At 43.5% G+C, this 12,563-nt stretch overlaps 2 protein-coding genes and 1 pseudogene across 2 annotated transcripts; 1 reads left to right on the top strand and 2 right to left on the bottom strand.

Moving 5' to 3' along the window:
* Window positions 1–4,142: 4,142 nt before the first annotated feature.
* Window positions 4,143–5,244, top strand: LOC136470755 (glutathione S-transferase T3-like). Its single transcript, XM_066468492.1, has 2 exons — window positions 4,143–4,571; window positions 4,654–5,244. The coding sequence occupies exons 1-2, from the start codon at window positions 4,143–4,145 to the stop codon at window positions 5,242–5,244; spliced, it is 1,020 nt and encodes a 339-aa protein (XP_066324589.1).
* Window positions 5,245–5,386: 142 nt separating this feature from the next.
* LOC136475247 (protein ALP1-like) lies at window positions 5,387–6,755 on the bottom strand (annotated as a pseudogene).
* A 4,359-nt stretch (window positions 6,756–11,114) lies between these two features.
* Window positions 11,115–12,486, bottom strand: LOC136478421 (aquaporin PIP1-5-like). The gene is made up of 2 exons (XM_066476870.1): window positions 11,636–12,486; window positions 11,115–11,526 (listed from the first exon to the last, which is right to left on the bottom strand). The coding sequence occupies exons 1-2, from the start codon at window positions 12,404–12,406 to the stop codon at window positions 11,431–11,433; spliced, it is 867 nt and encodes a 288-aa protein (XP_066332967.1). The 5' UTR covers window positions 12,407–12,486; the 3' UTR covers window positions 11,115–11,430.
* Window positions 12,487–12,563: the final 77 nt, after the last annotated feature.

Raw genomic sequence — 12,563 nt, 5'->3', positions numbered from 1 at the left:
ACCTGTGGCTTCTACGCTGTGAGTTCCTAAGAGTGTGCAAGCAGTACAGTAGCAGTTGGAGGGTGCTCAAGAATGGATTGAACTAGTCGAGAGACATGCAGAACATCCAACACAGCTTCAAGCAGACAAAGGCGAACATATGTAAGTTTGTCTTAGATAAATACGTGCTTGAAGGGGGCACGTTCTTCCATGAGAACAGCCTGCTAGCGATGTTACCGGAGTACGAGAGGCCGAGGAAATGACCCACGATGATGCGTCCGCAGGATTACACCTTAGCGCATGTATAACGATTTTAATATGTAAATGTAATGAATTAACGATGATAAGAACGACTAAGTGAATGTATATATATGTATATTATCTCATGTATAATGCCTGCATACTTTTTAAGTTTAATCTGTGAAATCTGGATGTGATTTGAATTTGAATTTGAATTTATATGCCTGCTATATTTTATTTGAATTTATATGCCTGCTGTATTTTTTTAATTCATGAAATAATTTACCGAGGCGGGCAAATAATAAAGCCCGCCACGGCTAATCAACATAACCGCGGCGGGCCACAAAAGGTGTCCGCCGCGGTAAAATAATTTACCGCGGCGGTCGATGTAACGTGCCCGCCGTGGTAAAAGTATATTTACCACGGCGGGCATGTTACACCGCCCGCCGCAGTAAATCGGTTAACCGCGACGGGCAAAGCCGCCCGCCGCGGTTAAGCCACGATTTACCGTGGCCTCTAGGCCGCGGCGGAAACCCAAATCGCCCGCCTCCAGTAAAGTTTGTGTAGTAGTGCCAGGAACTCAACTTTTTTCATCATGTGCAGGACCGTACAGTTAATAAGAACCCATTCAAAGGCATCATTTACCATAGTTAGCTTCACACTCTGAAAGGAAGCCCCTTGATCTTGTGCAGAAACCTGAGCTAAGTTTTTATCAACCCCAATGAGCATACCTCCAGAATGGCCAGAACAAGGTAACCAGCTCCATCGCATATCTCTTTGACCAGCGAATCTGTCTAGCTCTCTTTGCCTAAAAGACGACTTGATAGTTTCTTGCAAACAAATACAGTCAAAATTATGAATTGAGATTATCTCTAACAGTTGTTTTCTTCTACCAGCATTACCGAGCCCCCTCACATTCCAGAATAATATCTTCATTTTGGATGATTTTGAGATAAGTTATTATCCATTACAGCCTCTTCTCTACCTTGTCCAGAACTCTGACCGGTGTCTATCTCTATCGGTGTTTTCCTAAACGCTAAACGGTAAACAGTCGGTCACCTACCGTTTAGCCATTATTCAGGCAAAACGTCCCATTAAACAGACTAAACGACCAATTAAACAGGGTAAACGGGTGATTAAATGGAAACGGCGTACCACCATGTAGCATTTACACGGTGTTTAAATGGGATAAACAACCGTCTAGACAAACAGTTGTATCAGTGACGTTGGTCACGTTCATATCTCTAACTTCTTCTTGTTGTACAGGTTCAGAACAACTCGACTGAATTTTGTTTCTGGCTTTCGCCAGAGCCTCCATTGCTTCTTCTCTGGCTTTTATGAGGGAAATGTTGGCAAGTCTCACATTCTCATCTTTACCCAATGATATACCACAAACTCTAGATATTGTTTCCAAAGAACATGAAGACACATTACTGGAGGAAGAAGAGTTTAAGTTACCTTGGGGCATACATGAAGCTTTGTTGCTCATAGCTTTCTTCGTCATGTCTGTTCCAATATCATGCAACCTGGAGCTGTGCCTTGTACCCTGAGGGATGACAGCATCCTTACTGTTCTTGAGCTTTACAACTTCGACTTCCTTAGCCACGCCATTCTCATTCTCCTTGGGTGTTGTAAAATTATTATTATCTCTAAAGTAATCTAATTAGCTTTGCATCTTTTGTGTAGAGAAAGCAGGAAGGGCTGTGTGCTCATAGACCGTACTCCTCTCCTAATAAACCCCTTCCCCCCCCCCCCCCCCCCCCCCCCCCCTCTACCTTTTTTAACAAAGTGAAATGATGCATTGGACTTTTGGCGATATCTATGAAAAGCACTGCTATGTGTAATGCTCTGCCGGGCAAGTGGCAGGATCATGACAAGAACGCAATACATGCCTAGTTTCCTACAGCTACTTTTATTATTGTGCAGATGGTATTGGCTTAAATATTACATACTCCCTCGTTTCAACTTATAAATTGTTTTATTTTTTTATTAAGTATATAGGTTTTTTTGCTATACATAGAGATATACGTTTCGGTATACAATAAAAAATATGTACTTAAAAGATAGAACAACGTATAAGTATTCTCGACTTGGCATGTGTGCTCGTATTTTTCTGGATTTATTCCATGATTTAACGACGTTATGCTTTCAGTGGTAGGCGACGTTCCCGTCGACAGCGAGACACTTTTGGTGACTTCGTCAATCTCGAGATCTGCCGGCGCAGTTTTTCAGAGGTGCTCATAGGGGTAGGGTCTATGTGCGTAGAATTGGAATGGAGGGAGTAGTACAGATGATAACTAAACCACACCGACTTAAGTAAATTATCTACTGTTGTACACTTGTACTGCATGCCCGCTGTGTGGCTGAAGAACCGCATGTGTAAAGCTACCAAATCAGATGTACCAAGTCAACAAATTAATAATTAACTGGATGACCAACGTAGGCAAGAGGGAAAGAAGAGGAGGGCGGAGAAAATAAAGTAAAATGAAATGGTAGCAACAAGCTATATGGTATCTAGCAAGTCAATGGAGTAGAAGAAAATAAAGTGGCATTGAAAGTCTTAACAGGGAAGTGATAACAAGTTAACAGCGATGTTGCATCCGATCAAAGCAAGCTAGGCAAGTGATAAAGCGATTAAGTGAGAAAAAAAAGACAGCAGCAGTGACGATGCTGATGCCCGCCACACAGGTTTAATCTAACTAGATATTATTATATAAATATGAGAACTGAGAATATATCTGGCCTTCTCATCCGAATGTGTCATTTGGCGTATTCCCTCCGTCCCTAAAATAATATCGCTACAGTGACGCTTTAACGAGGTTTTGGCCCTTTCCTTGCGGACACCAGAGCATACTTCTCTGCACTGTATCAGAGCAAAAAAACAATTTTGGCTCTAGCAAAATACAACTGAGAAAGTGAAAGAGGTAGAGGAGGGGCTATTTTAGGGCTCCGAGCTCCGGTACAGTACTGTTACTCTAGTACATTTGTTCATCACTCTTTTGTTGAGATGTACATATACATGCAAATTAAGAGCAACTCCAACAGTTTTGCAAATGAGGTTGGCATCCTTGAAAATTTGGCAAAACATGCAAAATTCCTCTCCAACAGCTTGGCAAATGAGGTTGGCAAATTTACGAGCTTGGCATTCTACCCCTCCGCGTGCGTATCTTTCCGCGCGCGGACTCCACTCCGCATCCCTCCCCCGCGCGTGAGACGAACTTTCACCTCCTCCTTCCCACGCCCAGCTGAGCCCTCGCCATAAAGATCGCGCGCTCGCCCCAATCCTCGCGATCCTGCATCGGCGACGGACTCGACCTCCCCTGGCGGCGACGGACTCGACCTCCCCTGGCGGCCGCGATCTCCCTAGCTGCATCGGCGACGCGGCATCAACAACCCCTGGTATGTGGCCGCGATCTTCCCCTGCACCATTGACGAACTTCGGCAGCTGCTAGGGTTTAGGGTTTGGTCCTCCACTTGTGCCATGTATCGATGATGTCTAGCCCAGCACCAGACTAGATCTGCCGAGTAGGGCTAGCAGCCACAGTCCGCTGCAAGCCGCCTAGCCGAAGACATGAAAAACTGCCTCTGATCACCTCCAATCCAGCCAAGTCTACTAGTATTTGGATCAGATGCACATATACTAGTATAGTAGTATATAGTAGTATCTCACATGGAGGATAATATATGCCGTACAGAATACAGATCATATGTGCTGCAATTGTGACAAGAGTTGGTGATCATGTTCTTGGATTAGCGTAATGATTGTATATATATATATTCTTTCCTGAGTATTCATTCATACAACATATACATATTCTTTCCTGAGTTTTCAATCGGTGGTGATCATGTTGATGTGTGGGTAATTTCAATTGTGCAGTAATAGGCGTGTTCACATTTGTCATATTTTTTGAAGACTCATTGAAATGGATGGAGATGGTTTTTTGTCGGACATTCTTCTCGATGGACGTGATGCTGAAGTTGGAGGCTTGGACGACCTCACCATTCCTATGACACAAGACACTCAAGAAGTCGATGCGCAAGTGCAGCCAAGTTGCAGTACAAGTAAGGGATCGAAAAGGTCAAAAAATTTTCATTGGAAGGAAGACGAAGTTGTATGCGCCGCCTGGTTGTACGTTAGCAAAGACCCCATCAACGGGGCCAATCAAGCTCGTGGCACATTTTGGGGTAGAGTACGTGCATACTTTGAGGAGCACAAGGAAACCGAAGCTGTGCGGACAGAGAGTTCGATTATGCATAGGTGGCTTACAATTCAGCATCAAGTGAACAAGTATTGTGACTGCTACGAGGCGGTTGAGCGTAGGAATCAGAGTGGACAAACTATTCAAGACAAGGTATACATGTAATTTGTGTTCAATCAGTACCTTAAATTTGTTTTTTTGAAAAGGTATATACATTGACCAATTCCCTGGACAGATTTCAGAAGCATCGAAGATGTACACCGGATTAGACAAGGACACAAAGCAATTTACTCTTCTACCTTGTTGGAACATATTGAAGGAAGAAGACAAGTGGAAAGCCAAGAGGATTGAAATTGCCGAGATGGATAAACAAGCAGCAACCAACAAAAAACAGAAGTCCACAAAGGTGTCCAGGCCAAGAGATGAAGAAGGCACCAGCAATCAACAAGGTAAAGATGATGTTCCTCAAGAAACCCAAGCAAGGAAAAGGGCAGATGGGATAAAAAAGGCAAAAGAAAATCTTAGGCGAGGAGGTGGGGAAGCTTGCTTGGCTGCGTTGGACACGATGTGGGCAAAGAAGGAGGTTTCTGACAAGGAAAAAGAGAAAGCAAAACTTGAGAGGTTCATGGCGTCAATTGAGCTAGACAAGGAAGCACTGGAGCTAGAGAAGAAGCGCGCAGCAACTGAAGAGAAAAGAGCTGAAGCGGAGTTGATCAAACAGGAGAAAGAAATTATGTTTGTGGACACGACCTCCCTCAACCCGCTGCAGCGTGAATGGCTTGAGACGATGCAGAAGGAGATTGTTGCTAGGCGTGTTGCAAAATAAATTTAGTTGGTGTCAAATCATGGTTCAAGTACCTTTAGTTTGTTTTTTAGTTCATCCGAACCTTTATTTATTCATCTCATGTTTAGCTAATATTGATTTGTCCATCACTATAAAAAATAAAAGACATAAAATTATTATGTAGCTAATATAAATCTGGATGATGGTTCCATAGGTGTTCGATGAGGTCTTCTTTCATTTGCACGTGTGTTTCCTTGTTTCTGATCATTCTTTGCACCTCAATATATTCATCAAGTGTATGAGTACCCCGGCCACGAGCAGGTTGGACATTCTCACCACCATAATCAAAACGCTCATTAGGGTCGACCACGAATCCTTCATCTTCCACAATCATGATGTGCATGATCACACAAGCCCTCACGATCAATGCTAACGTCTCAATGTCCCAAAAACGAGCTGGTCCTCGAACAATGGCAAACCTAGATTGAAGAACCCCAAAAGCTCTCTCGACCATCTTTCTCGCTGCTTCTTACGCTTTGGCAAAATATTGCCTCTTGTTCCCCATAGGAAGAGTGATGGACTTGACTAAAGTAGCCCATGACGGATATATACCATCTGCAAGATAATAACCCATATTGTAGTCATGGCCATTAACGGAATAGTTCACTTCTGGAGCTCTACCTTCCGCCAGGTTATCAAACAAAGGAGATCTACGAAGAACATTGATGTCATTATGAGACCCGGGCATTCCAAAGAAGGCATGTCATATCCAAAGGTCGTTCGAAGCAACAACCTCCAAAATTATAGTGGGTTTGTTCACATGCCCCTTGTACTGACCCTGTTTATCATATGGACAGTTCTTCCACGCCCAATGCATACAATCGATGGACCCTAACATTCATGGAAATCCTTGTTGCTCACCCAATGCAAGTAAGCGTGCTGTGTCCGCCTCATTGGGATATCTGAGGTATTCATCTCTAAAAATTTCAACAACTGCAGCAACAAACCTACGTAGGCTCTCAAGTGCAGTACTTTCGCCAATGCGAACGTACTCATCTGTCGCATCAGCTGGAACCCCATAAGTGAGCATACGCATTGCGGCAGTGACTTTTTGGAAGCAACTCAATCCAAGAACGTTGGCCGCATTCCTTTTCTGCATAAAGTACTCATCGTGTGCTTCAACAGCATTCATTATGCGTAAGAAAAGTTCCCTAGACATCCTGTACCTGAAGAAAACAAAACTAAAGTTTGACAACTCTAATAATATTTGAGCACATAAAACAATTTAATCCGAAGTTGAAGAACAACAACCTTCGACAGAATATTTCGGGGCCGTGTGTTGGATTGTCCGCCAAATAATCTCGAAACATCCTATCATGGCCACCTTCTCTATCCTGGTAAAGAACTCTATGACCTTCGACAGAGCCACCGTGTCTTCCTTTGTCATTGGAAAAGGTTTGCACAATTCGAGCAACCGATAACATCAAGGAGTCATCGTCATCGGATGATGAATCATCCAATTGTCTTCGCGCACGGGACCTCTTCCTAGGCATGATTCCCAGGGCCGGCTGGTGGAGGAGATGGGCGGCACACATGGAGGAAAAGATGCCGGCACAGGGAGGAGGAGATGGCCGGCTTCTGTTGGTGTAGGTCGGCAAGGGAGAGGAGAAGGATCGGCGTTTTGCGTGGCGGCGTGGAAGAGGAGATCGCGACCTCTCCTTCGCGGCGGCCTCCTGCGCGCGACGAAGGAACCCAGGCGCTCGACCTCCCCACGTATCGGTCAACAGAAAAATATTGGTGGGCCCTTCTTTTTTTAGTTTTGCCAAGTAAAAAATAGGGAACTCTCGGAGAAGGTCTATTTTTCACTTGGCATATATTTTAGCAAGTTGCCAAATCACAAGATTTGCCAAGTTAATTTTGGCAAACTCTTGGAGATGCTCTAAGGAACTGTAGTTTTGAGCTGACATGATGGTGCGTATATAAGAAGATGATGTCTGGCCTGGCTTGGGACTAAGGGGGTGTTTGGTTCTTTAGTCCCTCCTAAAATTTATATCACATCGAATGTTTAGATACTAATAAAGAGCATTAAATATAGATTAATTATAAAACCAATTACATAGATAGAGGCTAATTTATGAGACGTTTTTAAGTCTAATTAATCTATCATTAGCACATGTTTACTGTAGCATCACGTTGTCAAATCATGGACTAATTAGGCTTAAAAGATTCGTCTCGCAAATTAGCCGCAAGTTGTGTAATTAATTTTGTAATTAGTTTATATTTGATACTTCATACATATGTCTAAATATTCAATGTGACAGGAATTTTAGTAGTGCCCGTAGAAACCAAACATGGCCTAAAAAGCTTGGCCGGCCGGCATGCCATGCCTAGTGATCATTAGCAAGCACACAGGCCAATGCGATCACAAGATTAATGTCTTGGGCCGACAGATTAGATTTAATTTGCAAAGAGCCGGGGCCCGGAAGGAATGCTGCCTTGCCTTCTTGCCACGTCGAGCAAATTATTTAATTTTGTCTTATAAGGGCTCAATTCAGCAATGATTGCCCTAAACATCGTCAGGAGGATTCATCAGAAGAGCTAACAAAAAGGAAAAGTCATGTATATATATATAAAAAATAGTATAGAAGAACATAAAGCGGCGGGCTTTTTTTTTAATATAAAAATATCAAAAAGAGGAAAAGATCATGTACCCTTCCAATCTTAGTACACACAGTACGTAATTTGTACCATTCACATTCTGTTCGGTTTTACTAATCCCATCTTCTCTTCCCATCCAAATAAAAGAAATTCATACAAACTAGGCAATAGCTCGTTGGTTAAGTTCCGGATGATGAATCTGCCCACCAGGATTTGTCTTGACTTGGCCTAGATGTTCTTATTTTTCGGGTGGTGGAATCTATCCACCAGGGTTAAGTCTTGACTTTGATCTGGGTATTCAATTTTCAAGAATTTAATGGTGTTCAGTGGTAGACGATGTGTCCATTAACAGTGAGACGTTTATGATGATTTCGTTAATCCTAAGATTTGCAGGTCTAGCTTAGTATCCCATAAATGCTTATAGGGATATAGTATATGTGTATACGTTCATAGAAGTGAGTGAGTGAGTGTGTATGTATATGAGGATCTGGGTAGGGTACTAAGAAAGTATGCTACGATGTAGCTATGGCAGTGAACCAAACAACCAAATAAATAAGTGTATAACATAACTAATGCGTGAAGTCACAATGTTAGATACGAACCAAATATGCAAACCACAATTCTAACCCTAGCTCTGCGGCAAGACCATCAACAACGACTAGCCTTCTTACCTCTTCCAAATTGTCAAGCATCATGTATATAGTAACAAAGTTACAATATGTTTTCAAAAAAAAAAAAAACAAAGTTATAAGACTGCCAATGTTTAACAAGATGGGCTTGCTGGTTGGTCCGACACAAGAGATGGGTGGGCTCAAATAGCCTACCTTGCTTCCATGAAGGCCCATCGACACAACTCAATGCCTATTTGTTTTTTCTGTCCATCTGGAGGTGTTTCTCCCGATTATTGTAGTTTTGGGCTGTTGGTTGCTGGAAGCCTGCAGCTGCAGATAGTACATAATGTATATAGTCTATTTGGTCATAAGTACTTATTTAAAAACTGGTCAAATTTTGAAACATTTTTTTGAAGACTTCACCGAAGGGGAGAGAGCCCCACCTGAATGATTTTCCATAGATTCCGGCAAGCCGGTAAATGGAGGGTGCCAGGCACCTAGAGTTTACATGGTCTTAATCGTACAGGGCATTAATTCATGACAAATAAATTACACCAGTGATCAGCAATGGAACGGCCTTGGGAAATTTTTTGAAACATTGACCATAAACAACTTTTAGAATGTCTAGTTTGGAAACATATAATAAAGATCATGTGTGGAATTTATCTTGAAAAAATCACTTTCATAATCTTGTATGTGATTACATATATAACTCAGTCATAGACTTAAGTAATTAAGCTGGACCTTGAAAACATAGAACGTCACAAGTAAAGCATTTTTGGCCAAAGCTAGTATCTGAGTTATGCTGAACTATACAGAGACAAGCAACGGATATGAATTTTAGGATGGTTTCGGAAGTGGGTTCATGCATGTATGAACGCCTGTACGTGTCTGTATTATGATTCGTATGAATCTGAAAAAAAAAACCGCGTGAAAATTGAGCAATGCCTACGCCGTAACACATTGGTGCTCGCTTTTCGTTTTCTTTTTGATGGTGCTTGCTTTTCGGTAGACCAGAAACGTGACATCACTATATGCCTCTAACTGATCATAAGAGCATGCCGTCTTACATATAGTGGAGCAGAGCCATTGCCATTCCCTACTCTACTCCGAAAGAGACCTCTCACCGACTCTTCTCTTCTTCAATAATACTACTATAAACTACCAAATCCCTACCATGCATGCATATTAATAAAGTGATCATTTACAAATAAAACGAGTCTGCTTATTGTGCACAAAATTTCCAAAATGGTCTGTAGTAGTAGTTTAAGAGCTAGTCCCGATAGGAACCAATATAATCAGTCATCTTGGGCGCTTATAAGCATACTACAAGCTCCAACGAACAGTATTTTTCTCTCACAATAAATCAGCCAACAGTACTTTCAGCCATGGCTTATCAGCCAAGTGAACAGGGCACAAGTTCTGAATGTATTTAAGCCTAAAGGTGTATATTATTGTTGCATGGCTGACGTATCATACGACAACACTATGCGAACTGAGCGTAGTTAAGCTATCTAGGTTTATTATGGTAGAAAACTTGTTCATCTAGATTCAAATGTCACTATGGAGTATACCCAAAATATTTTAAATCTTAAATTGTGTGCCTATCACTTAAGTAGAGGCTGGAAGATTGTTCCATGACCGCGTATCAACTTGGTGATGTATTGATCTTGGAATAAAATAAAATCTTCCTTTTCCAAAAAAAAAAAGAGATTTAAATCCTCGAGTTCACACGCTCTTTCTTCGCTTATTACGTACTCATCGCAGTATGCATTTGGGTGACGATGGACTAAATTTTGTTATCCAACCTTATCCGCTATTAAAAAGAAGGATATATAGCCATTCATCGCCAAAAACAAAGCAAGCGCCATTTGACAACTTTGACTTTTTATGTTACCACAAGTCACATTCGTGCGCGCCAACACACTAATACTAACTGTGGCCGCTTCTGGCCGCCTTCATTCTAGGGCAAGCTTTGCACACATATGTGCTAGGCAACTTAAAAAAAAACTGTGGCCGCCGGTCTGATGACACACACAAAAAAAGAATCATATGATCTCACGTTAGAATCAATTAAGCTACTGGAACATACAACATATTTGGTATCTTTACTCACATGCTTTATTTCCCGTGCAAGCAAGTTTGGGAGAACCAATTTGGCTCGCCCACGCTAGCATGAAACCAAGCTAAATGGGACGAGGTTTAAGTAGCCCCTATACATATATGGCGGCATTGGGACACATGAATCGTACTAGTTTGGCAGAGCTCCTAGAGCATCATCTCCTAGAGTTGAATCTAGAAGAAGCACTGTCAAACAATTTTTTTATTGAGAATTGACTATTTGTTGATTCTATGAAGTGATTCTCTAAAATGAATTAGAAGGCTGGGAGCTGAAAAAAGTAAACAGAATCACTTTATGCATAGAGTTTATCCTAGAGAATTATAGGGAATTAATTTTAGTCATAGAATTACTTCTCACGTAAAATCTTCCATGGAGAATCTGAAGAAAAAGAGCTCTGCCAAGTTGACCCGAAATTGCACTCCGGTCAATGGCCGGGTACAATATCATAAACATGGAGTCTTCTTCTTAGTTTTTATTATTGTCATACACTTGAATTTGAGTTGATGAAGGGACTACATATATGTCGCAAAGCTTATATAGAAGGAAGTAGGCGATAAATTTACATATGCATGCATACCCCAAGCGATAAAACTTAACAAAACTCACAAGTGTGCATTGCAGACTGATGGCTAGCTGAAGGCGCAATCAGGAAACACCGGCCTTCGCATCACACTAGCTAGCTCGCACGAACATGTATATAGATAGATAATTATTGCAGTAGTAGATGAGACAGTGAACATCTCTACCACATAACAAGACATGGATATATGTAGCTTAACAATCCATATATATGATTGTTGCTTGATTGGAGCCTCTCTTGCATGTATGTATGTATGCTTAGTCGCGGCTCTTGAAGGGGATGGCCCTGATGATGACCACGTGGTAGATGGCGGCGAGAGCAGCGCCGATGAAGGGGCCAACCCAGAAGATCCACTGCAATTAATTGCATTGAGAATTTGAGATGGAATGGAAATGCAATGGATCGAAGAAGAATATATGAAATCATGAAGAAGAATCGATCAGTTAATCAATAATAACTCACGTGATCGTTCCATGCGTGGGACCTGTCGTAGACGATGGCGGCGCCGAGGCTGCGTGCGGGGTTGATGCCGGTGCCGGTGATGGGGATGGTTGCCAGGTGCACGAGGAAGACGGCGAATCCGATGGGGAGCGGCGCGAGGATGGGCACGTGTGAGTCACGCGCGCTGCGCTTGGCGTCGGTGGCGGAGAAGACGGTGTAGACGAGCACGAACGTGCCGACGATCTCGGCGCCCAGGCCGTCGCCCTTGGTGTAGCCGGGGTTGACGGCGTTGGCGCCGCCGCCGGCGCCCATGTACAGCGTCTGCTGGAAGCCCTTGACGACGCCGGCCCCGCAGATGGCGCCCAGGCACTGCATGACCATGTAGAAGAGCGCGCGCGTGAGCGACAGCTTCCGCGCCAGGAAGAGGCCGAAGGTGACGGCCGGGTTGATGTGGCCGCCGGAGATGCCCGCCGTGCAGTAGACCAGCGCGAAGATCATGCCGCCGAAGGACCAGGCGATGCCCTGGATGCCCACGGTGGCGCACTTGCTGGGCGACTTGCTCACGCCCATCACCGTCAGGATGCTGATGTAGAGGAAGAGGAAGGTGGCCACGAACTCGGCGATCCCGGCGCGGTAGAAGGACCACGACGTCAGCTCCTCCGCCTCGAACAGCGGCGCCGGCGGGGGTTCCTTGTAGTCCTTCTCCTCCGTGCCCTGCGCCGCCGTGCCGATGGGCTGACGCTCCGAGTAGCGGTTGGCACCCAGGTGGACATCCTCCTCCTTGCCCTCCATCTGTGAGGTGATTTGCTTGTAATTTGCTTGGGTGTGTGAGCTAGCTAAGCTGAGCTGAGGTGAGTGAGGAGGCTGTGTGAGGCAGAGGGGATGGCTTTCCAGAGCTTTTTATAATGTTGCGAAATTGAAGGCCCTGTCTTGAGCGCGGCTAGCTGCA

The sequence above is a fragment of the Miscanthus floridulus genome, chromosome 8 (genome assembly GCF_019320115.1).
Source record: "Miscanthus floridulus cultivar M001 chromosome 8, ASM1932011v1, whole genome shotgun sequence".
Lineage (NCBI taxonomy): Eukaryota > Viridiplantae > Streptophyta > Magnoliopsida > Poales > Poaceae > Miscanthus > Miscanthus floridulus.
Note: the sequence above shows the minus strand (reverse complement) of the source record. Positions and strands in the feature narration are given on the sequence as shown.